Source organism: Amblyomma mixtum, chromosome 7, assembly GCF_055824585.1.
Source record: "Amblyomma mixtum isolate Tamu chromosome 7, ASM5582458v1, whole genome shotgun sequence".
Taxonomy (NCBI): domain Eukaryota; kingdom Metazoa; phylum Arthropoda; class Arachnida; order Ixodida; family Ixodidae; genus Amblyomma; species Amblyomma mixtum.
In genome coordinates this window covers 9712465-9732267 of record NC_143018.1, presented here as the reverse complement: position 1 = coordinate 9732267, position 19803 = coordinate 9712465, and the positions used below count along the sequence as shown (strand labels likewise).

At 45.9% G+C, this 19803-nt stretch overlaps 1 protein-coding gene across 2 annotated transcripts; it reads left to right on the top strand.

The window, feature by feature from the left end:
• The first annotated feature begins 1674 nt into the window (after positions 1-1674).
• Positions 1675-18944, top strand: LOC149334956 (uncharacterized). Of its 2 annotated transcripts, XM_089551635.1 has the most exons (12): positions 1675-1805; positions 5334-5418; positions 6964-7187; positions 7671-7765; positions 7928-8082; positions 8809-8888; positions 9391-9462; positions 10745-11345; positions 12717-12817; positions 14148-14231; positions 15732-15800; positions 18124-18944. In XM_089551635.1, exons 1-12 carry the CDS (start codon positions 1761-1763, stop codon positions 18133-18135), a joined length of 1623 nt encoding a protein of 540 aa, XP_089407761.1. In that variant the 5' UTR covers positions 1675-1760; the 3' UTR covers positions 18136-18944. The 2 variants fall into 2 exon arrangements, with proteins under 2 accessions (XP_089407761.1, XP_089407762.1); XM_089551636.1 differs by lacking the exons at positions 15732-15800; positions 18124-18944 and having other exon boundaries at positions 14079-14219.
• Positions 18945-19803: the final 859 nt, after the last annotated feature.

The window sequence follows — 19803 nt, the reverse complement described above, 5'->3', positions numbered from 1 at the left end:
GAAGATAGAAAGAGGCATCGTAAGGCATCACCCTCTGGAAGGTGATGCGCAACGGAGGAGAGAAGGAAAGAGAGAATACAGGAGAGGGGGAGAAGAAAGTACGCGTCGCGCCATATCGCCTGTGGTTACTTATTCTAAAATTTTTGCAAACTTGGCATATCGGAGAGTTTTTGCTGTATTTGGAGGTCTTTATATGAAGGAATAAATAAGCTATACCCGTAAACACTTATCCCTGCAGTCTGCGCAGAAGCATCTACTAATGAATATAAGATTCGCCGCATATCTTTTGCGCAGATGAAAATATTTCCCAAACTTCAATTAAGCGCAGAAACACACTCACTTGGGATGACGTTAAAAAAAAAACACGATATTATTTATATTCTGTGCAAATACTGTGCATTGTATGAATAGCCATAAGCATTAAAAACATGTTGCACAGTATTGTGGTGCAGTGGGTACAGCCACTATAATGAGACATTTTTATGCATTGGCGCTGTTTATTTCGTGAACTTTGGCTGTGAATAACTTAAAAGCATTTTTCAAGCATATGCCTGAAGACTTTGAGAGGAAATTTATATTTGCTTCTCAATTTCTTTAGTATTATTTTGAGTTTCGCAAACTTTGCGCAGAGGCAGCTTTTTCCAAGCTTTGGAGGGGTTAATGTTAGAAAAGAAATAAGCCGTGTTTTATATTGTGTTCTGTACACTGTGTTTTATGAAAACTTTACCAATGTATACAAAATTCAGTGATATATGCTTTACGGGTACGGAAATATTACTGCACGAACTTCAAGAAATTTGTTGTCACGTTTTTTTCCCCTTGCCGTTGGCGAAACTTTAGCAATACGACTGAAATTCTGTCATACAAGGCCCGCCAAGCCCGCTGGAAGAGAGAAAAAGGAATCCTGCGGTGATGCCTTATACTCGCAAAGTTTTGAAAGAATGGCCCAGAAGCGCAGTGTCAAATGCCTTTTGGTTTAATAAAATGCTTAAGCGAACATTCTGTTATCATCACCGACGACGAACTTGAATTTTCCTGTTCTTCGCTCGCTCTCAGCCAAAGGAGAAAATAATAGGAGATTAGAAGAAATAGCTGCACTATTTTTGCTGTGTTGCAGTTGGGGATGACGTCTGCACATGCGCACAGACTCAGTTCAGTGTTCGGTTGAGAGCAGTTCGGTAGCACTGTGTGTCCCTCCGTTTTTACTTTTATGCTGGTACCGATGCTTCCCACTTCTTTTATCGTCCTGGGTCCTGTTGCCGCTAACTCTGTTCAGTGTCAGGCTGCCAGCCATGTAGCAACCGAACTGGCACTGCGGTTCGTCTACGCTGAGTAACACTCTAGCTCTGCAGCCTCTCCAAACCAGAAAGAGTTACCCCAAATTCTTAAGAAAGGACTTCGCGCTCCATTAAAGATGTTTTCGCAATATCTCTAAATGTCTGAAGGGTCTTGTATACAAAAGCACATCCGAGCTACAAGCGTGGGCAAAAGTAGGTACACGTTTGGTGTTTAAAATTTCGCGCTAGAAACTGAATTTGCATCACATCACAGCGTTGGAAACGGAAAGACGAGAATTCGATTTTAACAATCTCGTGAACAATCTTAAAAACTGTTTTAACGAAAATATGATCACAATAAACGAGTAATTTCAGTCCAATTTTGCCGGGAGTTGTTTGCGCGGCTCTGCGATTGGTTGAAATCGCGGCGAACTCGTTTACCCGCCATTTTGAACGCAAGTTCAGGTTCGGGGCGCAGCCGTGATGTCGGAGTCGGAGAGCGTGCCGGTTGAAAACAACGTGAAAAATGTGAGTGGAAAGCGTCGTGGTACGTGCATGCCCCGCGGCTCCCGAGCGTTGAGCGCGAATAGCATTGCGAGACTCACTGACAGCGCTGCGGAGGGCAATCCGTCCGGCCGGCAGCGCACTTTTCGCGGATCACGTTAGGACTAGATCCCGTTAAAAACAATGGCAAAACGGGCGCGCGGATAGGCCCCTTAGGCCTAAGCGCGTAGTCGCTGTGTTGCCTCCCCGTCTTGCGCTTGGCCGCGGCAGGTTGTGCAGTCTTCCCCGTTCAGGTTTAAAACAGCCGCTGTGTCGAACAGTTGCGAGCGGTTCGAGCGCTCGCCAAGTGATTCCGGCCGGTGCCAGCGAGGCTGCGGAGGCTGAGAAAATACTTGCTGCCATTGGCGCCCGTTTGTCGGCGTGATGCAGGTAGAGCGGACTTCCGCGATTGTGTTGTCGGCGCGTCCTCTATGTTTGCGGCTCGTCTATCTTGCGTGGACGTCTCACTGTTGCGACGGCAGGCCGAGACGGCAGGCTTCGGGTCTTCGTGTGTTTGCTGTCTAGTCTTGAGTGGTGTTCAAATCGTTGCATCACATGCGCCCTGCGTCGTCGGCAAGAGCGAAAAAAAAATTACTCAGCTACCACGTGTCGCAGAAAAAAAAAAAAAAAAAGAAAGCCTGCTTCTGTAAACCGTATCTTTGTTTTGTTTCGACAGCTCAGCGTCTTCGGACATGCAACTGTGCGCTTACGCTGCCATGCTTAGTTGGTCAGCATGTTTTTCGCGAGGTTACTTGTGTTTGTAAAACCCTGCCGCAATGGTGACACTGCTGAGGCGCGAATTCGCAACAGAGGTCCCTTGAAACACTCGTGTACTGTCTTTGGCGTTTTATTTAAGGCTGTGCACAATTTACTGCGAGCCCGAGCCGTTCTGCTCTTACACTTAAAAATCTGCAAAGTTTGCCAAAGTCCATTAATCGAAAGAAACGCAACCGGCAAAACTGACGCGAATGAAAACTATGCCAACGAGCTATCCTTGCGTCGCCGTGGCTTTCGCCAATTTCATGTTTATTCCTTAAACGGCGATGCAGATAGTATTCTCGTCCAGTGAAGTACAAATATGCGCCCGAGTGGTTGAAGTTGCCACATTTGTAGTAATGGTTCTGCCGTGTCTATTAGCCTTGGCGGTGTGCGTGTGTGTGTGCAGTGGTTTTGCAGACGTGCAGTTAATCTCATTTTGAGCAGATTCTCCTCCCTGTGGTTCCCTCTACTCTGGCCATGAATACATGCGCTGTACGGTAGAAAAATCAACACTGGGCTATTCTGTCAGAGTTGGAGGTGTTAACTCCCGTGCTGTAAAAAATAGCTGTATGTGTGTTTTTGGAGACATTCCGTGTGCATTGTAGGTAAATACTTTTGCTCATAGAAATCAATCTGATGCTGGCACCCTGAGCCGCTATGATTTTGAAACTGCAGGGAGCCATGTCTGGATAAGACTGTCACTGCTGGTTATAGAACTTCATGTGAAGAATATTTTTTGGCGCTGGAGTTATATTCATCTGGTGTAGGAATGAAATGGTGAAAGACAAGTGATACATATTGATCTCAAGAGTTCATAAGTCAGTGTGCTTTTTAGTTCGTTTTCAACTGTTTTTGTACTTTTTCTTGCACTAAGACACACATGTACTTTTCACCAAACACTCCTGGTGTTTCATGGTACCATTGCAGTCTGTGTTGTACATGAGTGACGTATTGTGGCGTTCACTGCTTCTCTTAGCAGGCAGTGCATTTTTGGTCTACACATTACTGTGTTTAGGCAATATTCTAGCGGTACCGGTGTCCGGGGGGTGCTGTTTCATATCCTCTGCAATTTCAAGTCTTCTTACACATTTTGCAAGCACAGAAACAATGTAAACAATGTGCAGGATGTAAATTAAATGAATTATTGATTTCAAGTGTGTGTTCTGAAAAGTATGTGTTTCTCCAAGAAAAACCATAATGTCCGAGACTACAAGCGCATTTGAAGCCAAACTTCGCTCCTGTGTTCATTCTGTGAAGCTCTACGCATATTACAGCGCTTGCTATTTTTTAAGTAGCAATTCCTTATATGATTGGTGCATCAGTTGTAAAAAGAGTAGCTTCAGGAGTTCTTTTGGTCTGAGTAGCCACTTTGGGTGCAGTAGACAAAAGGCTCACAGTGTACATTCATGAATTTAAGATAATCGTGCACTTCGTTATTTATGCTCTGACAGGCATGCTGTTAGAATGTGTGGCATGTCCTTACATATTCAACCTCTGGCAGACATGTCTGCACTTTATGGGAGTATTCATGAAAGAGAAGGCCTTTCGTGGCACTTCAACTCGTGGACTCAGGTTTTCCGAGTGCCTAACTGGAACTGCACAAATTCTTTTGGTATGCTTGTCCATACTTCTTGTGTGTCCACAATATTTCCTGAGCTTTAGTCCCATTTTCCAGTATGTGTCACCAAAATTTGCATGGCCATTTGTATATTGAAAGAGAGCTGCACTGTTTCTTCATGAACTGGGTATGTGTGACACCAGGCAGTGCTATCTTTCCAATGCGGTGTGGACACAAGGCGTTTTTCGGGTAGATATTTTGGTTTCGAGTGTGAAGAACTGAAGAACTGAAAGAAATTCAGAATTGACGTGTGCAAAGTTTATAGATGATAATCTAGTTGACTTTGCTCTGCGAGAATTTTGTGTTAAAAATGAATGAATTGCTAGTGAGCCTCTAATTTTTTTATGGAGGTTGCCAGTGCCTTGACCAAGTGCCGAGGGACTTATTGTTGAACACACTCCTGCAGATTGACTACTTTTGTTGTTGTTTGAGGCACACCCTCCAGAAAAGAAAGGTGAATGTATTAGTGAACCTCTGTTGAAGTGTGAATCTGAAAGCAGAGATTGTGGCCACTGGCATTGCATTGTTTCTAAGTAACCAGTCATGGATATGGAGTGGACCTTCAGTCGTTGCCCGCCGCGGTGCCTCAGTGGTTACGGCGCTCGGCTGCTGGCCTGAAAGACGCGGGTTCGATCCCGTCCGCGGAGGCTGAATTTTGACGAAGGCGAAATTCTAGAGGCCCATGTACTGTGCGATGTCAGTGCACGTTAAGGAACCCCAGGTGGTCGAAATTTCCGGAGCCCTTCACTACGGCGTCCCTCATAGCCTGAGTCGCTGTGGGACGTTAAACCCCAATAAATCAAATCAAATCAAGTCCTTCAGTCGTTGCAACACTTCAGACACTAGCCTTTCTGCTCACCAAAGTGTTGGACTGTATTTGTGACGTTTCTCCCCCTTTTTATTTGTGGAGGCGTGCGGTTTCAGGTTTCTTTTTTGGAAGATATGATGCGCGCAGGCACTGAAATTGTTGCAGTGTTGTCAAACTGCTGCACTAACCATCTCAGGAGCCGGTATGTGTGAGAACATGGGGAACAGGGACTGGCTTGAAGCTGTGGCCGGATGCGAGGGCTACCCTGCTAAGCTGCCACTGCTGGCGAGTGCTGAGTGGCCTTGCTTTTTGTGTGTGTCGCCTGCAGGCGCCAGAGGAGAAGGCGCCCCCAGAGGCCAAGCAGGAAGATGGTGACTCTGCCGAGGAGAGCGGCGAGGAGGAGGAGCCAAGGCGTAAGTGCAGCATCGCCTCTCAGAGGAGGACTTTGCTTCTGGTGCGGGGCCACTAGCGTCATGTGGTGAACCAGCTCAGTGAATGAGTGGGAGGAAACAGACTAAAGCGCTGAACTGCAACTTTTGATGGTGACCACACTTTATCCTTAAAGGGACCATGCAAAGAATTAAAAGCCGCTTGTAAATGTTAGAAGTGATGCTCAGAAGCATTGACACCAAGTATGAGTGTTTAGAACTGAGCCGGCAATTTATTATGAATTCTTAAAAACCGCGTGTTTTTTAAAATTCGCGGGCCGATTGGTGTCTTCGTAGGGAGCAATTCTGAAACCAAAACCAGGAAAACAGACGTCACTAGTCCCATGACGTCGGCAGGCCACCTCACGCTGTCATTCGCTCGAGCCGCAGCAGCTACGACGTCACGGGCACACTTCCGGTAGCGGTGAAAATCGTCTGCTCGAGCCGCCGTGCGCCCCCCTCGGGCAAGCGCGATCCAGGGCATTGCCTTCGCGCATATGTTTTCAATTTACCTCTGCTGCCTCTTTCTGTTGCGAGTTCGGGAGCCAAGAAAGCGCAGAGACCGGAGAGACGCTGCCGACACACGCTGCTCCTCGGGAGTGGGACAACCGGAAGTCTTAAACCGAACGTCAGCGAATGACGTATTCATGGGCGGAGCCCAGTCCTGGAGCTGTTTTCTTTAAAAATTTTTTTATGGTGCCCCGCGCGTATGAGTTGAGGGGGGAGAGGAGGAGCGTGATTTTTAATCGTCTATAACTTCGTTGTTATTGATGCTAGCTCGAAAATTCTTGCGCTGGGGTGACGAGTGATGGATTGCCTATCTTTACGTAATCTCGATAAATTTATTTCATAGTCCCTTTAACTTTTTATAAGAGCCCCATCCCGAATACAGGTGGGGGGGGTTAAACAAACAAAAGCGTTATCCTTCTCACGTGTTTGGAAGTATTTAAAGCTAGCTAAATATTATTTCGCTCTGTTGTGCTTTTCCCTTCACATGTCTGCTTAATAGTTTAACGAGGCTCTCAAGTCTGGCAGTCATGATGCCATGGGTAGCATGAGAGGGTTCTTGCAGAGCCTCTGCCCTCACCGTTTGATCACGTTCCTACGTGGCACTCGTGTCGCTATGGACAAGGGTGGCACTGGTGAACACTCTGAAGGTTCAGTTACGCTAGACATGAATACCTCCGAAAGCAGCAGATTGGACAGGTGCTGTCGTAGCTTCGTAGAGCACTGGATGCGAAATACGGAGGTCGTGGGCTCGGGTCCCACCGGCGGCATTTGGTTGTTCTTCTTCTGCTTTCTTACGGGTTATCTTTAGCCGATGAAATAATTACACTATTAATCTCCAATTAATTACGCCACAGGCTTTGAAAAAAACATCCCCAATGCTCCTTGCTTTTGGTGGTTGTTGGCTTCAGTCATGTATGCCATAACGAGCACCTCTTTTCTCTTGACTTGTCTGCTGTATTGGTGATGGTCCCAACCAAGGTGCCATTAGTGATGAATGTGTGACCCTCGGTGTGTGCACAGTGGGCCTGCTGGACCAGCCCCTGGAGTTGTCGGGTGCTCGGCAGCGCAAGAAGGTGGAGCGTCTGGACGTGAGCTTCCGGACGGCAACCCGTGAGCGGCCCCCGCCCGAACAGGGGAAGGGCACGCCTCTGGGCGAGTGTCCCCGCATCGAGCACAACATCAGCCGCGAGCGCTCCGACAGCCTCAAGGTCCTCCACCGGCTCCTCTTCGGACGCCCAGGGGCGGTGAGTTGCTGTCTTCCCTGCTCCCAGGTGCATCCATGCCTGCCACTGCAGGATGCTACAGAGTAGGGGTTCTGCGGAACTGTTGGGGTCCTTTATGTGCTTTCTGGTTTCCCCGGGCATCTGAATCGGAACTTGCTGCAACCCCCACCTTTAGCCCACTTCATTTTGGGAGTAATCATACTTAAATGCTATTAGCAGCCTGTTCCGCTGCTAATGTCCCTATTCAATTAATAAATAATGACTGTCTAATGAAACAGTCTGCTGTCAGCATATTTAGTGTGCGATAAGTCCCAAAACAAGCCAGGGTTTGAGGCATGCATACAGATTTATATGCTCAGGGAAGCCAAAAACCACTCCAAAGAACTCAAGTTTTCTTCAGAATCCAGTCTTCAAAATCCCTGGTCCAAAGAAATAGTTAACTTTAATGTGTACTTTCGTTCTTGCCTTGTATGATTTGTAAAGAAAGTCTGTTGTTTTGTGCAGCCGTCCGAGATCAAGAAGAACCTGCGCAAGTTCAGTGGGTTCCCCTTTGACAAGGACTCGGCCGAGTACATCAAGAGACAGAAGATGGTGTCAAAGTGAGTGCTCGGCCTGGCCTCTTTGCTTGAATGCTGTTTGAAGAGATAAAATGGGGGGTAGTTTTGAGTGTAGTTCCTGCAAAGTTGCAGGAGCCTTCAAGAGATGGCGCTACGTGTCTATAGAGTGAAGCACCCTGTGGGTTAAACAATGAATGAATGCAGGCTGAAGAAGGCTGCTCAGAGGGAGGTGCTCGGCGTGCTGGACCTGGAGAAGGGCGGTACGGTCGAGGAGTGCACGGAGCGCATCCTCAGCTTCCTCCTCCAGCCGTTTGACAACAAGAAGCCTCTGCCAGCGACCAAGAAGGCAGCAGCAAAGAGTGAGCATCATCATCATCCTAACTGTGTCCATTGCTGGACAAAAGGCCTAACTTATTGACCTCTAGTTAACCCTTTCCTGTGCCAGCTGCAACCACCTCACGCTTCCCAATCCTCATGCCCCATCTGCTGCACTTTTCTTTGCTTGGAATTCACTCCGTTACTGTTAAGGACCATCACTCGCTTTCCCTTCACATCACATGGCCAGCTGATAACCCCTTTTCTTCTTCTTGATGTCAGCTAGGATGTCAGTGACTCGTGTTTGTTCTCCAACCCATTGTGCTCTCTCCCTGCCTCTTGAACATAACACCCATCCTTTTCCTTTTTTTGTGGTGGCCGTAGGATTTGCAAAACAGGATGAAGCACAGTTTTGCACGAAAGTCAGAGAGCCGATCACAGGATCACAGGCATGGGGAGCCTAGAATATAAAAGTGCTTGTGCCACTTTGTTCACGTAAACAGAGGCCATTTTCATGCACTGTAGTAGACTCTTGGCGATGGCAGTAATATCGAAGGCTCTCTCAGATGGTTACTACACTGCCACATAACATGCGCATCTTGCGGTTATGGGGAGCTTGCTGTAACCCGTCGTTTTAAGCAGTCTGTGTTCTGTCCTTAGCAGCCCCCATGGAGGTTACTCTCCAAAAGCTTGGGCTTTCATATGCGTGAGCGCATGTAAATAAGTGGTGAGTCTTGGTAGCCAGTTAGAATGAGTCATTGTTTTTCCAGGAAAGTCTGCCGGACCATCCCCTGGGGCCAAGGGCCAGGCCAAGCGGAAGAAGACGGCCACACCCAAAGCAGACAAGAAGGTATGCACTGCTGTGGGCACCTCAGTGAATTCATTTTTCAGTCATTTACAACCGTCACGATTACAGGCAACCTATTTTTCCCCTGGGACTTGTGCTGTTTTTCGGCATGGTCTAGCAGCAGTCTTTGTGAACTTTGCTGCCAGACAGAGGGAAAGTTTGGATTGGATTAATTGGACTTTCTCAGTGCGGCAAGCAGAAGTTTTGCTTTAGATGACAATATACCTGCTCGTACTTCAGCATGGTAGTGAGCTGTTTTGTTACAATTGTTTGCCTTTATTTTTGTGGAAACCAGCACATCGCTGTTGGTACATAACTGTGGGATATGTTTCCGCTCTCCACCTTGCTGTTTTGTGTTGGGTGCCCGCACTTTAGTGTTTGATGGGTATAGTGTTACAGGTGTCATTTCCATGCCCTTCTGTGTGTAGCAAATCAGAGTTTGCCCACAGGTGTAGCGAGTGTGGGTGTTGGTGACAGTCGGTGCTTACCATACTTTACGTTGCAGGGAAAGGCAGGGCGGAAGCGGCCAGCTGACGATGAAGACGACGATGAGGAGGAGTCTGAGAGTGAGGCTGAGGTGAGTGTTTGTGTTTCGCATTTACCGTATAAATGCATATAAGGGCCGCACCCAAACTTTCCACGACCCACACGGGAATAGCCTTCTAAATGCGTGCGCCATAGTCTCCGCGGTCAGCTCTGGCTGCGAGCAACGGTGCACTTGATCGCGGAGGCCGCGCACGTGCACAGGAACTTCCAGGTGCCGCCCACAGATGGCGCCTGGGGCCACGGCTCATCATCATCATCGTAAAATTTTTCCTCCACCACGAGCTCCCGCTATTCACATCGGCATCAGTTTACTAGCTCCAGCTTTTTGTTGCTGTCGAAGACACGCCAGTTGTGGTAGCGTGTGAGTTCACCGTAGTTGTCACTTTCGCGTGCTGCCGCCGAGCGTTGCAATTTTAGCACGATGGGCAAGCACTTTAATAGCTACACGGCTGGGAGTTTGCTTGTGAACACTGCAAGTGTGCGGCGGGCAGGAAATTCGACATGGCCAAGAAGTGTACTTGTCACTCTCCTGGTCTTCATACTCTGAGCTGGTGTTGTGTTCTGCTGCATGCTATCGTGATATCATGGACATTAGAACTTTTTATATTCAGCTAAAACTTTTGACTGCCTTGCAGGCATTGTCATCACGACTTTTCTATAATGACATTAATAACTTAAGACCTTAAGCATTTATTGCCATTTCTTGTTCATGTGTGGTGCACCTCGAGCCTTGCCATGAACCAATTCTGCATCAGCAAGCCCCGCACACTCTGTGCGAGGTGAGAGCACAGTAGGATCTCAGTGATACGAATCTCACGGGGTCGCGAAAAGAATTCATATCATCCCAGCGGACAAAAACTGTATGGCAAAGCATAGAAAATCCATTGATGCAGATCTGTTTACAGCTGACTAGATTTATTCATGGCCGTGCTCGCTACCCACGATGTGTACCACACGATTGATCGCGACGTCGGTGGCAGTTGGTGGTCGCAGCGTTAGTGATGTACGGGCAGCGTTTAGTGCTCGAGGGTACAATCGTGGCTCGCATGTTCATATCATCCGTAGTGGCACTGGGGAGAGTTCAGAGTGTCCAAAATTCCACACATTGTGCATAATGCACTCCGGGCACCGAATTTTAGGAATTCGTATCGCCGAGATTCTACCGTAGTCTGTTTCCATGAGCAATGAATGATGGTCGCGAAGACAGAGATAAGACGCCTCAGACTTTTATCGGCTGTTGTTCACCAAGATGAAGTGCATCTCTAGGGTTTTGTTTTGACAGTCACTGAAGTGTTGTCTTTCCCTCTCTGCAGAATTCAGTGGAGAGTGAAGAGGAGGAAGAGGAGAAGCCGGCCAAGAAGAAGGCCAAGCCGACCCCCAAGAAAAGCACACCCGCCCCCAAGAAGAGGAAGGCAGCAGCCAAGAAGGTTGTCGAGTCCGAGGAAGAAGAAGAGGACGAAGACCAGGACGAGTCTGACAAGAAGGACGAGTCGGACGAAAAGGACGAGTCTGACGACAAGGAAGAGGCAAACAACAAGGACGAGTCCGACGACAAGGACGAGTCCAAGGAAGAGGAGGCCAACGAAAAGAACGAGGTAAACCAAGAGGACGGGTCTGAGGAAGAGGAAGAAGATCCCAAGAAGGCGGAACCCCCGAAGAAGGCGGAGACTCCGAAGAGGGGGACAGAGTCTGCAAAAAAGGCAGACTCCGGAAAGAAGGCGGATTCTGCGAAAAAGGCGGAACCTGCCAAGAAGGCTGAGCCTGCAAAAAAGGCCGAGCCTGTGAAGAAGGCTGAGCCTGCCAAGAAGGCCGAGCCTGTGAAAAAAGCTGAGCCCGCAAAAAAAGCTGAAGCCCCAAAGAAGGCTGAGCCAGCCAAGAGAGCCACACCTGCGAAGAAGGCTAGGAGGAAGCAAGGTGAGTGCGTGTTGACCATGGACTTACATGTTGATTCCTGCTTAATTGCCGTCCACTTAGAAGGGAGCCTCATGATGAAGGTTGCTTTAGTGATGTTCCTCATTTCTGGCCCATTGGTTCAGACTGACAACTCAAACATATTCATTCACTAGGCTTGCCCTTATTCAGCTTTAGACATTGAACCGTCGTGGCGGAGTGGAAGCGTTCTCGTCTCGCACACCGGAGGCGCGGTTTCAGTTATTACCTACCCCGCCGTTTTCTTTTCATTGTTTTTATTTAGATTGTGCGCACACGCTCTGTCCACAACTTCTGTCCTCAGCTTTCGGTGACGTCGCTCATGAGCCAAGAAATGCTTTTGCATTAAGGCATGCAAGGGGTGTGGAAAAAGCTGCCCACTGGCAGCTTGACTGGCCCGCTTACCCAGTCGTTCTGAGAGCAGCAGAGATAATTTGTGGAAGAATAACACACTAGGTAGTGCACAAAACAATTAGAAAACAAAATTTATCGGTTACTTATGCGTTTAAGAGTATACTGAGGGGCCAGTTGGTCAGACATGCTCAACAAAAAATGTAGCATTTCAACAGAACAAAGAAAGGTGAGGACAGGACAGGTGCTGCACTTACATGAATGAAAACGAACAAGGAATAAAATCTCCCATCGCTGGGAAAGTAGTCAGCTAAAGGAGCAGTTCGTTTTCATTCAGTTGTAAGTGTAGCACCCGTCCTGTCCTCGTCTTTCTTTGTCCTGTCAAAACGCCACTTTTTTTAATCATAATACTTGTGCATTGATGAATGCATTGAGGAGTGCATCAGTTGAATGTCACCATGAGAGCAGGTGTGCATATGTATATTGTCGTTTTGATAGGTCCAGTGAAACCTCATTTTAACGAACTGGTAAAAGCTAGTGAAATAGTTAGATGTAGCAGAAATTAGTAACATAAAATTTTGCCTTCCTGGACAGTTTTCCAGATCAGGACGAATGTTTCTTTAACTATGATGTTTCTGAGAGTTTCCTTTGTAGCCATATGTCTGTGCTTGGGTCGATGGCAATGAGTAGTTGCTCTCTAATTACAAATCTGCTCCACCTTGGGGAATTCCCCTAAACATTTGACCTGCAATGCAGTACTGTGGCTGCTGTGTATGCATTGAAGTTGTGGCAAGGACGGGGTTATTTCGTCTTTCATTGTCCAGGAAAACTGCGCTATACCGGTTAGTCAAAAACGGAAGGCAGGTGGAAAGAAATGTCTGGACTGACCGAGCGCTTTGTTTGTCTAGTTGTTCCTTCGTGCCTGCCTTCACCTTTTCCTAACCAGTGTAGCGCGGTTCTCCTTTGGAGGGAGGAGTGGTGGTCAGTTGTTGCTGTCCCATGCAGAATCGGAGGAGGAGGACGAAGCAGACGAGAAGCCCATCACGGACGGCAAGGGAGACTCGGCGGCTCCACCAAGCAAGGCCGCCGACAGCACAGAGCCCACAGTGAGCTCCAATCCTATTTCGTTTCTTATGGCACGGTCATGTAGCATGCAGTGAAGGCTGCTACTATTCCCAGTTGCACATGCTGAAACACTCACTTCTTGAATATGTGTGTAGACACCAAGAACTGTTGTGGCGAGTTCGAATTGGTAGTCCTGGGCATCGCTTTGAATCTGCGAAGGAGCTCAAAGTTTGCCATAGTGTTTGAAAATCCAAATTACGATTAAAACTCAACGCATTCCGAACTTTGCAAGGCAAGATGGGGCACACCGCAGAGCGTGTTGCTTCTGTTCCATGATTGGATGCCAGCGTTTTAATGAAGCATGAGTTTTGGTTTACTGTGAGAAAAAGGAATGCTCCGGATCGACTATTGGACTTCTTGATTACTGTGTGCAGTTTGGATGCCAGCCTTGCATGAATGGCTGCTGTAGTGAGATGTGTTCTGTCTTTGCACATTTCACATCAGTGTGCACATTTCTGTGTGTCCTCTTAGGAGAGAAAATTGACCAGCCTTACATTCAGCCTTCTTGGTGTTAAGAATACACAGCCTCATTGTGGTGCAAAGTTTGAAAACCTAAATACATTTGTATTTAGGTTTCCTTGCAAGAGTTACTCAGCTTACCGAATTGGTTTCATTAACATGCAGCTCTTTAGCTCTCAAATGTTTTCTTTACTTGTGTGTACATTACGTCAGTGTACCTGAAGAGATACAGACGGCTAATGCCACTGTCAAACTACGCGTTGCTCACAGTAGCTGGCACAGCACTTGGCCTAGCTATTTTCATTCTAGATTGCATGTTCCGTTCTAGTTTAAGAATGGATAGTTGCCAGTTCATGTATGCAGTAAACTTGAGTCCACTTGTAACAAATTTGGCTGTCATGTGGTGGCTTTTGTTCATTATATCTTGGGGTTTGCGGTAAGTGTACCGAGCACAGCTATTGGGACTTCCATAGTTTGCTAAGATCTGTGCAAGTCATCATCATTCCTCATGAGTTTCAGTACTAGTGGCAATAAATTCTGGTCAGATATGCGGGGTGATTGTTTGTGTATGTGCAAAATTATTGGTTGTTGGTGCTGGCGTCATAAGGGCTTGGCCTGTAGATGATGAAAAATTTGATGGCTGTTGACTTTTCAGTGTGGCAGTGACGCCTATTTCGAACTTGGTCGAGAGTGGGAATTTCGAAACTGGCTTTGTTGACGCAAGTGTTGAAGCCTATTTCTGGTAGGGAAGGCTCTGGGGTCTGAGTAACTCGTTTGGCGTAGAAGCGCCAGCTTCCAGACAGTCGTCTCCCATGACGCCTCACGGTGCTGCCAATTTGTGCGTCACCCCAGGAAGAAGACATCAAGGAGTTGATCAGGAAGATCCTGGATGGGGCGGACCTCGAGGAGATCACCATGAAGAAAGTCATTCATGCGGTCAGTTCATGCCTGTGCCTTTGTTTGCATCGAATCTGCCTGTGGTGCCTTGCGTTCTTGCTGGGCACCTTTCTGTTAAGGGGGGACACTGGTCTTGAAAAGAAAATTTTGCTAATTTAGTCATAGTTATGAAATTTTCAGGGCACATGTATTTTTGTGTGCTGATTCTAGATATGTCATTTAATTTCGTGTAAAACAATTCCTTGAGCACTTATGCACTTTTTATGCAAGTATTTTGTGGAGAGTTTTGAAGAAAATTTGCTGCAGGAAACTCGCTGAAATGTATGCCATTGAGTTCTCTTGATACCAAGGAATGCAATAAGGGTAAAATTATCATCCTGGCTCTCATAGAACTTGAGTAATAGGGTACTGAAGCTGCCACTTGAGAAACAGGAATACATACTTTCCTTCTCATTTCTAAAGCGACAACTTCAAAACTCTATAACTTAAGTTCTTTGATAGGCAGGAAGACAATTTTACCCTTATTGTATTCCTTGGTGTCAAGAGAACCCAATGGCATACATTTCAGAGTTTCCTGCAGCAAATTTTCTTCAAAACTCTCTGCAAAATACTAGCATAAAAAGTGCATAAGTGCTCAAGGAATTGTTTTACATGAAATTAAATGACATATCTAGAATCAGCACACAAAAATACATATTCCCTGAAGATTTTGTAACTGTGACTTCATTAATAAAAATTTTTTTTTCAAGACCAGTGTTTAATCTGTGATAGCTGTGCTCGTGCCTGAAATTTGTATGCATCTGTACATTATGGTATTTGCTCATGAAGCACTGTGTGTTCCTGTGTGAAGTGGTAACGGGGGAAGTTGTACTCCAAATCGGTAATGAACAGAGCCTTTATGTATTTCGGTTGAAACCCATGCCACAGTTAAATTGTCTGTGGTGATATTTATCATACCAGTAGGGAATTTTTTTTTTCAAGCTCTGGCCTGCCTGTCAGCTTTTTACTTTTGTGCGACAGCTTAAAGAGCTTGTTGGGCTGTTTGGTGGCGTGTGTCATACCTGGGCTGATGCCAAGTGTTACGCCAAGTACTAGGAGCTCACTGAGCCATTTTCATGACCACACAACGTGTGGTCATGACAACCACTTCGTGTCATGTGACATCACATATCACGTCACCAAACTGGAGGGGATATCGCCAAAACAAGAAGTGTTGCGACTACGCTTCAATGGGCTCCTTTTGCTGCCACAAACCAGCCTGGGTATTCATTGTACATTTGCCTATGGCTGTGACCTTTGTACTTGAAGATAACATTTATGGTGTCTGTCCAATTGAAATACCGGGTTCACTTGCATAGTTTGCACACTTTTTTTTCTTCTTTGAATTAGGCTTCAGAAGAAAAATTTGCAAAATGTTTGTTGAGGGCTAATCATCTTGCTTTCCTTCATTTTTGTAATTCCATTTTCCTGTTTGCAAGTACTGAGAGATTTCTTTTCAGGCACCCTCTGAACTGTGAACACCATCTGCTTTTTGTGCAGGTTTTCGACAAATACCCTAATCATGACCTGTCCGGCAAGAAAGAGTACATCAAGTCAACAGTGCGATCGGTAGGTCCCATGTCTGCTGACTTGCCACCTGTTACCAAGTTTAGATATGCTTTAGCTTTCGTGTTGAGTATGTCGTAGGCAATTGTGACATCGCTGATGTTCCTCTCGTGCTTTGTCAGAAATTGCCAGTGAATCATAGCATTACTGATGGTTTTCCCTGGATGAAATAGTGGAATAACTTCACTTACTCTATGCGAATTTGACGTGATTTTTTTTTAACCAGAAATTGAAATGAAAAGTCACTCCACGCATTAAAATTAAGTATTATGCAGAGGCCAAAGGCACACCTATACCATTACTCACATATTGGTTGACACGTTGTGTAGCTCATCCCCAACCTCAGGAAAGAAAGAAAAAAAAAAAGTTTTGGAGGCCGACCGGCACAGCGCATTACACATTGGAGCAGTGGTAGCATAGCTAAAAACTTGTCTCCATAGACCACGCACTAACAGACAGAGTGGGAATTGGGTGCTTCGTCTCAAGTAAAGTGGGATAGAGAACATGCCGGGCATAAATGTCTTCATCTTGTTCTATTAAAGTTCAGCATTACACCTGCGGGAAGAATCGTAATGGCGTTGTGTGAGCCGCGACGGTGGTGGAGGTTGCTGCCGCTGTTGCGCTATTGTGTAATGTTTCTCACTGTTTATACTTTCAAGTAAAACGGGTTCACTGTAAACATCTTCAAGGTGATCTTACCTGCATCAGTTTCTTTCTTTGGTTTCCAGTCTGCAATGTCCTTTTGCGTCCTAACGTGAAAACTGCATGCAACTAAAAGGCACAGACTTTTCTCAATTTCATTATATCCAGGCTTTGACGCGCATTTTCAGAGAACATTAATTAATCTGCCAAACAGAGATAGCTTTGTTGAGAAAAAAAAGTGGGTTTTTATGCATTAGATGTATCCTAACATGATGCTGACAAAGATGAGGCAAACAAAGAAGTTTCAGGTTGTTAAGGGGGGACGAGGGTTTTAAAACTGACCTTTTTATTTGTGGCTACAATCTGATGAAATTTTGCACACAGATGTGTTTTTCTCTTCTGATTTCAAAAATGTAGTCATAATTGAGCTGGTGGTCTTAGATCAAAAGTTATCTTGAGTGTAATTAGGTAATTTCTTATGCAGCTTTAATGAACTTTTTCATTGCATTTTGTTGCTTTTAATTACATGAATCCAGCAAATTCCCATGCCCGATGACATTCTTACATTTTTTGTTTAGGCCACATATAAATAGCAATTTACAATTACCTTAATGAGTTGCAGTGTAAAATACTGCAACCTTTCACTCTCGACATAGTATATCAGGATGACATGCCTTTAGAGAAAAACGAAGAATGTCATCGGGAATGGGAACTCTGGCTATGAATTCATGTAAATAAAAGCAACAAAATGCAACGAAAAAGTTCATTAAAGCTGCGTAAGAAATTACCTAATTACATTATATACTTCGTAAGATCTAAGACCACCAGCTCAATTATGATTACATATTTGGAATCAGAAGAGAAAAATACATCTGTGTGCAAAATTTCATGAGATTCTAGCCATAAATAAAAAAGTTTTAAGGACAACGCAGCGAGCTATGGAAAGGAAAATGATAGGTGTAACGTTAAGAGATCAGAAGCGGCGGAGTGGGTGAGGGAACAAACGCGGGTTAATGACATCCTAGTTGAAATCAAGAGGAAGAAGTGGGCTTGGGCAGAGCATGTAATGCGAAGGCAAGATAACCGCTGGTCCTTAAGGGTAACGGAGTGGATTCCAAGAGAAGGCAATCGTAGCAGGGGACGGCAAAAAGCTAGGTGGACGGAAGAGATTAAGAAGTTGGCTGCTACTGGCAAAGGACAGGGTTAATTAGAGAGACATGGGAGAGGCCTTTGCCCTGCAGTGGGTGTAGTCATGCTGATGATGATGAGATGAAGCATATTACATTTCCTGAAGTTAAAAAAAAAAATTACCATTCTGATACGGTTTTCAGGGTGGAAATTGTTCCATTAGGGCGTTAAGAAATGCATGGTGGAGAGTATATGAAAAGGCATTTGAGAAAGCACTGAACAGTGCTTTAGACCTTCCCCCCACTTTATACATTTTTTTTTCTCCGCGCTCACATTATGTAACTACATGAAGGTATGTGAAAGAAAGGATTTGAGTGCTGATGGGGCTGCTTGTCAAACTGATCAATCCTTTTGACACTTTTACAGTCATGTTCACCGTTTAATATTTGTTGGAAAGCGCAACCTCTCAGAAGCAGGGGTGGGGTGATGATGCCTGTGGTGGAATGTGTTGTGTGTTAACAACTTGTTCTGACATGTTTGCGTGCTTTATTTGCAGCTCATCTCATGATTGGCTATTGGCCAGAAGTCCTTGCAGTACAGCTGAGCAAGGGACGATCCCTCTCGAGGAGGATCCTTTTTAATGCCTCCACCTTGTACTGACCTCCGCTGCTCTCTTCATGTCTTCTACAAACTCGCGTACACTACCTGGAGTGCCACTTTTGGTTCCACTGGGGGTAGCTGGGACAACTGTGTTGACAACAAGCAGGCTAGAATTTGTTGGCTGACCTCTGCGTGCAAGCAGCAATCTGCCGATGGCAGGCCAGTTGTTTTGTGTTAAGAACAAAAGGATGTGTTGATTTCTTCAACATTATTTTTTTCTTAGACATTCTTTGCGCGCAGTGAAATGAAACTGCATTACAAGACAAGTGATGTAATGATTCACCGCCATTTCGGTGTAATTTTACGCTGTGCACGCTTGTGTAATCTTTCACTGAATTTGTTTTCTCTGTCTCCACATTTGCGCGCTTGCGCTGGCAGTTTGTTTGTTTGTTTATTTCTGTCACGGTAAACAACCTAATTTTGACTTTTGAGTCAGGTTCAGGAGCTCAGCTTCTGTACATGGCAGTGTTTGACATCCTCCATGAAACTTTGTTTTTATGTCAAGTGCATTGTACATAAGCCATTCACTCATTGTTGGTCTGCTGCAAACTGTCAGAGCATAGCTGTTTGGAGGAAGAGAAAAGCTGAAGTGGCACGACTGAAAAAAAAATGATTTTAGTGTATGGTGTAGTAGTTTAGCAACCACGAAGCCTTGTTAAAATGCCTGTGCTCGACGGATGACATTCGCGAGTGGAAATAAATGGTTTTCATTTTGCACGAATGACTCTCTCTTGAATGTTTAAGGGAGGCGTAGCGCGAGAAAAGACGGGGACGAGAGAGACACAGGACCAGCGCTAACTTGCAACTGAAAAATATGAAGCGAATTCCCGAGCTCGAGGAACCAAACGCGCATGCCCAGCAACAACTGATTAGATGAAGCGGAAAGATAAACCTAACCTAGCACGACTCGAACACGACCTAATCACCATGACCAGAGCTGGACAGCCCCGTGCCAAACCTTCGAGCGGTAACGCGGAAGCGACTACTTAAAATTTTGAAAGATAGATTCCTTTCGAAGCCGAACTACCGACGTTTCACTGATGCACTTATCTCTTCCCAGCTTATGAGTGCATTGTACATAAGCCATTCACACATTGTTGGTCTGCTGCAAACTGTCGGAGCATAGCTTTTTGGAGGAAGAGAAAAGCTGAAGTGGCACGACTGAAAAAAATAAGTACATAAGTGATGCAAATAAGTGCATCAGTGAAACGTCGGTAGTTCTGCTGGAGGGTTGCGAAGTAAGGATGCGATGCGGCTCGCACATGCCTTCGTAACTAGTCGAGTATTGTACTCGACTCCTTACCTCCGCTTACGGAAACATGACGAAGATCACTTGGAGGTTGTACTCCGCAAAATTTTCAAGAGAGCCCTCGACCTCCCGATATCCACTTCCAACGCGCGACTCCTCGCGTTGGGGGTGGTGAACACCTATCGAGAACTCCGCGAGGCGCATCTCGTTAACCAATACACGCGTCTCGCCCAGACCGCGTCCGGTCGCCGCCTCTTGGACCGGTTACATATCAGACATGATCACCATACCATGGAACGGGTTCGAGTGCCAGAACTGTGGAGAAGC

Bases quoted from the DNA above. Each gene is read 5' to 3' on its own strand.
- LOC149334956 (XM_089551635.1), top strand. From the start codon at position 1,761: ATGTCGGAGTCGGAGAGCGTGCCGGTTGAAAACAACGTGAAAAAT. The intron at 5,419-6,963 runs GTAAGTGCAGCA...GTGTGTGCACAG, and splicing joins CGAGGAGGAGGAGCCAAGGC to TGGGCCTGCTGGACCAGCCC. The intron at 11,346-12,716 runs GTGAGTGCGTGT...TGTCCCATGCAG, and splicing joins GAAGGCTAGGAGGAAGCAAG to AATCGGAGGAGGAGGACGAA.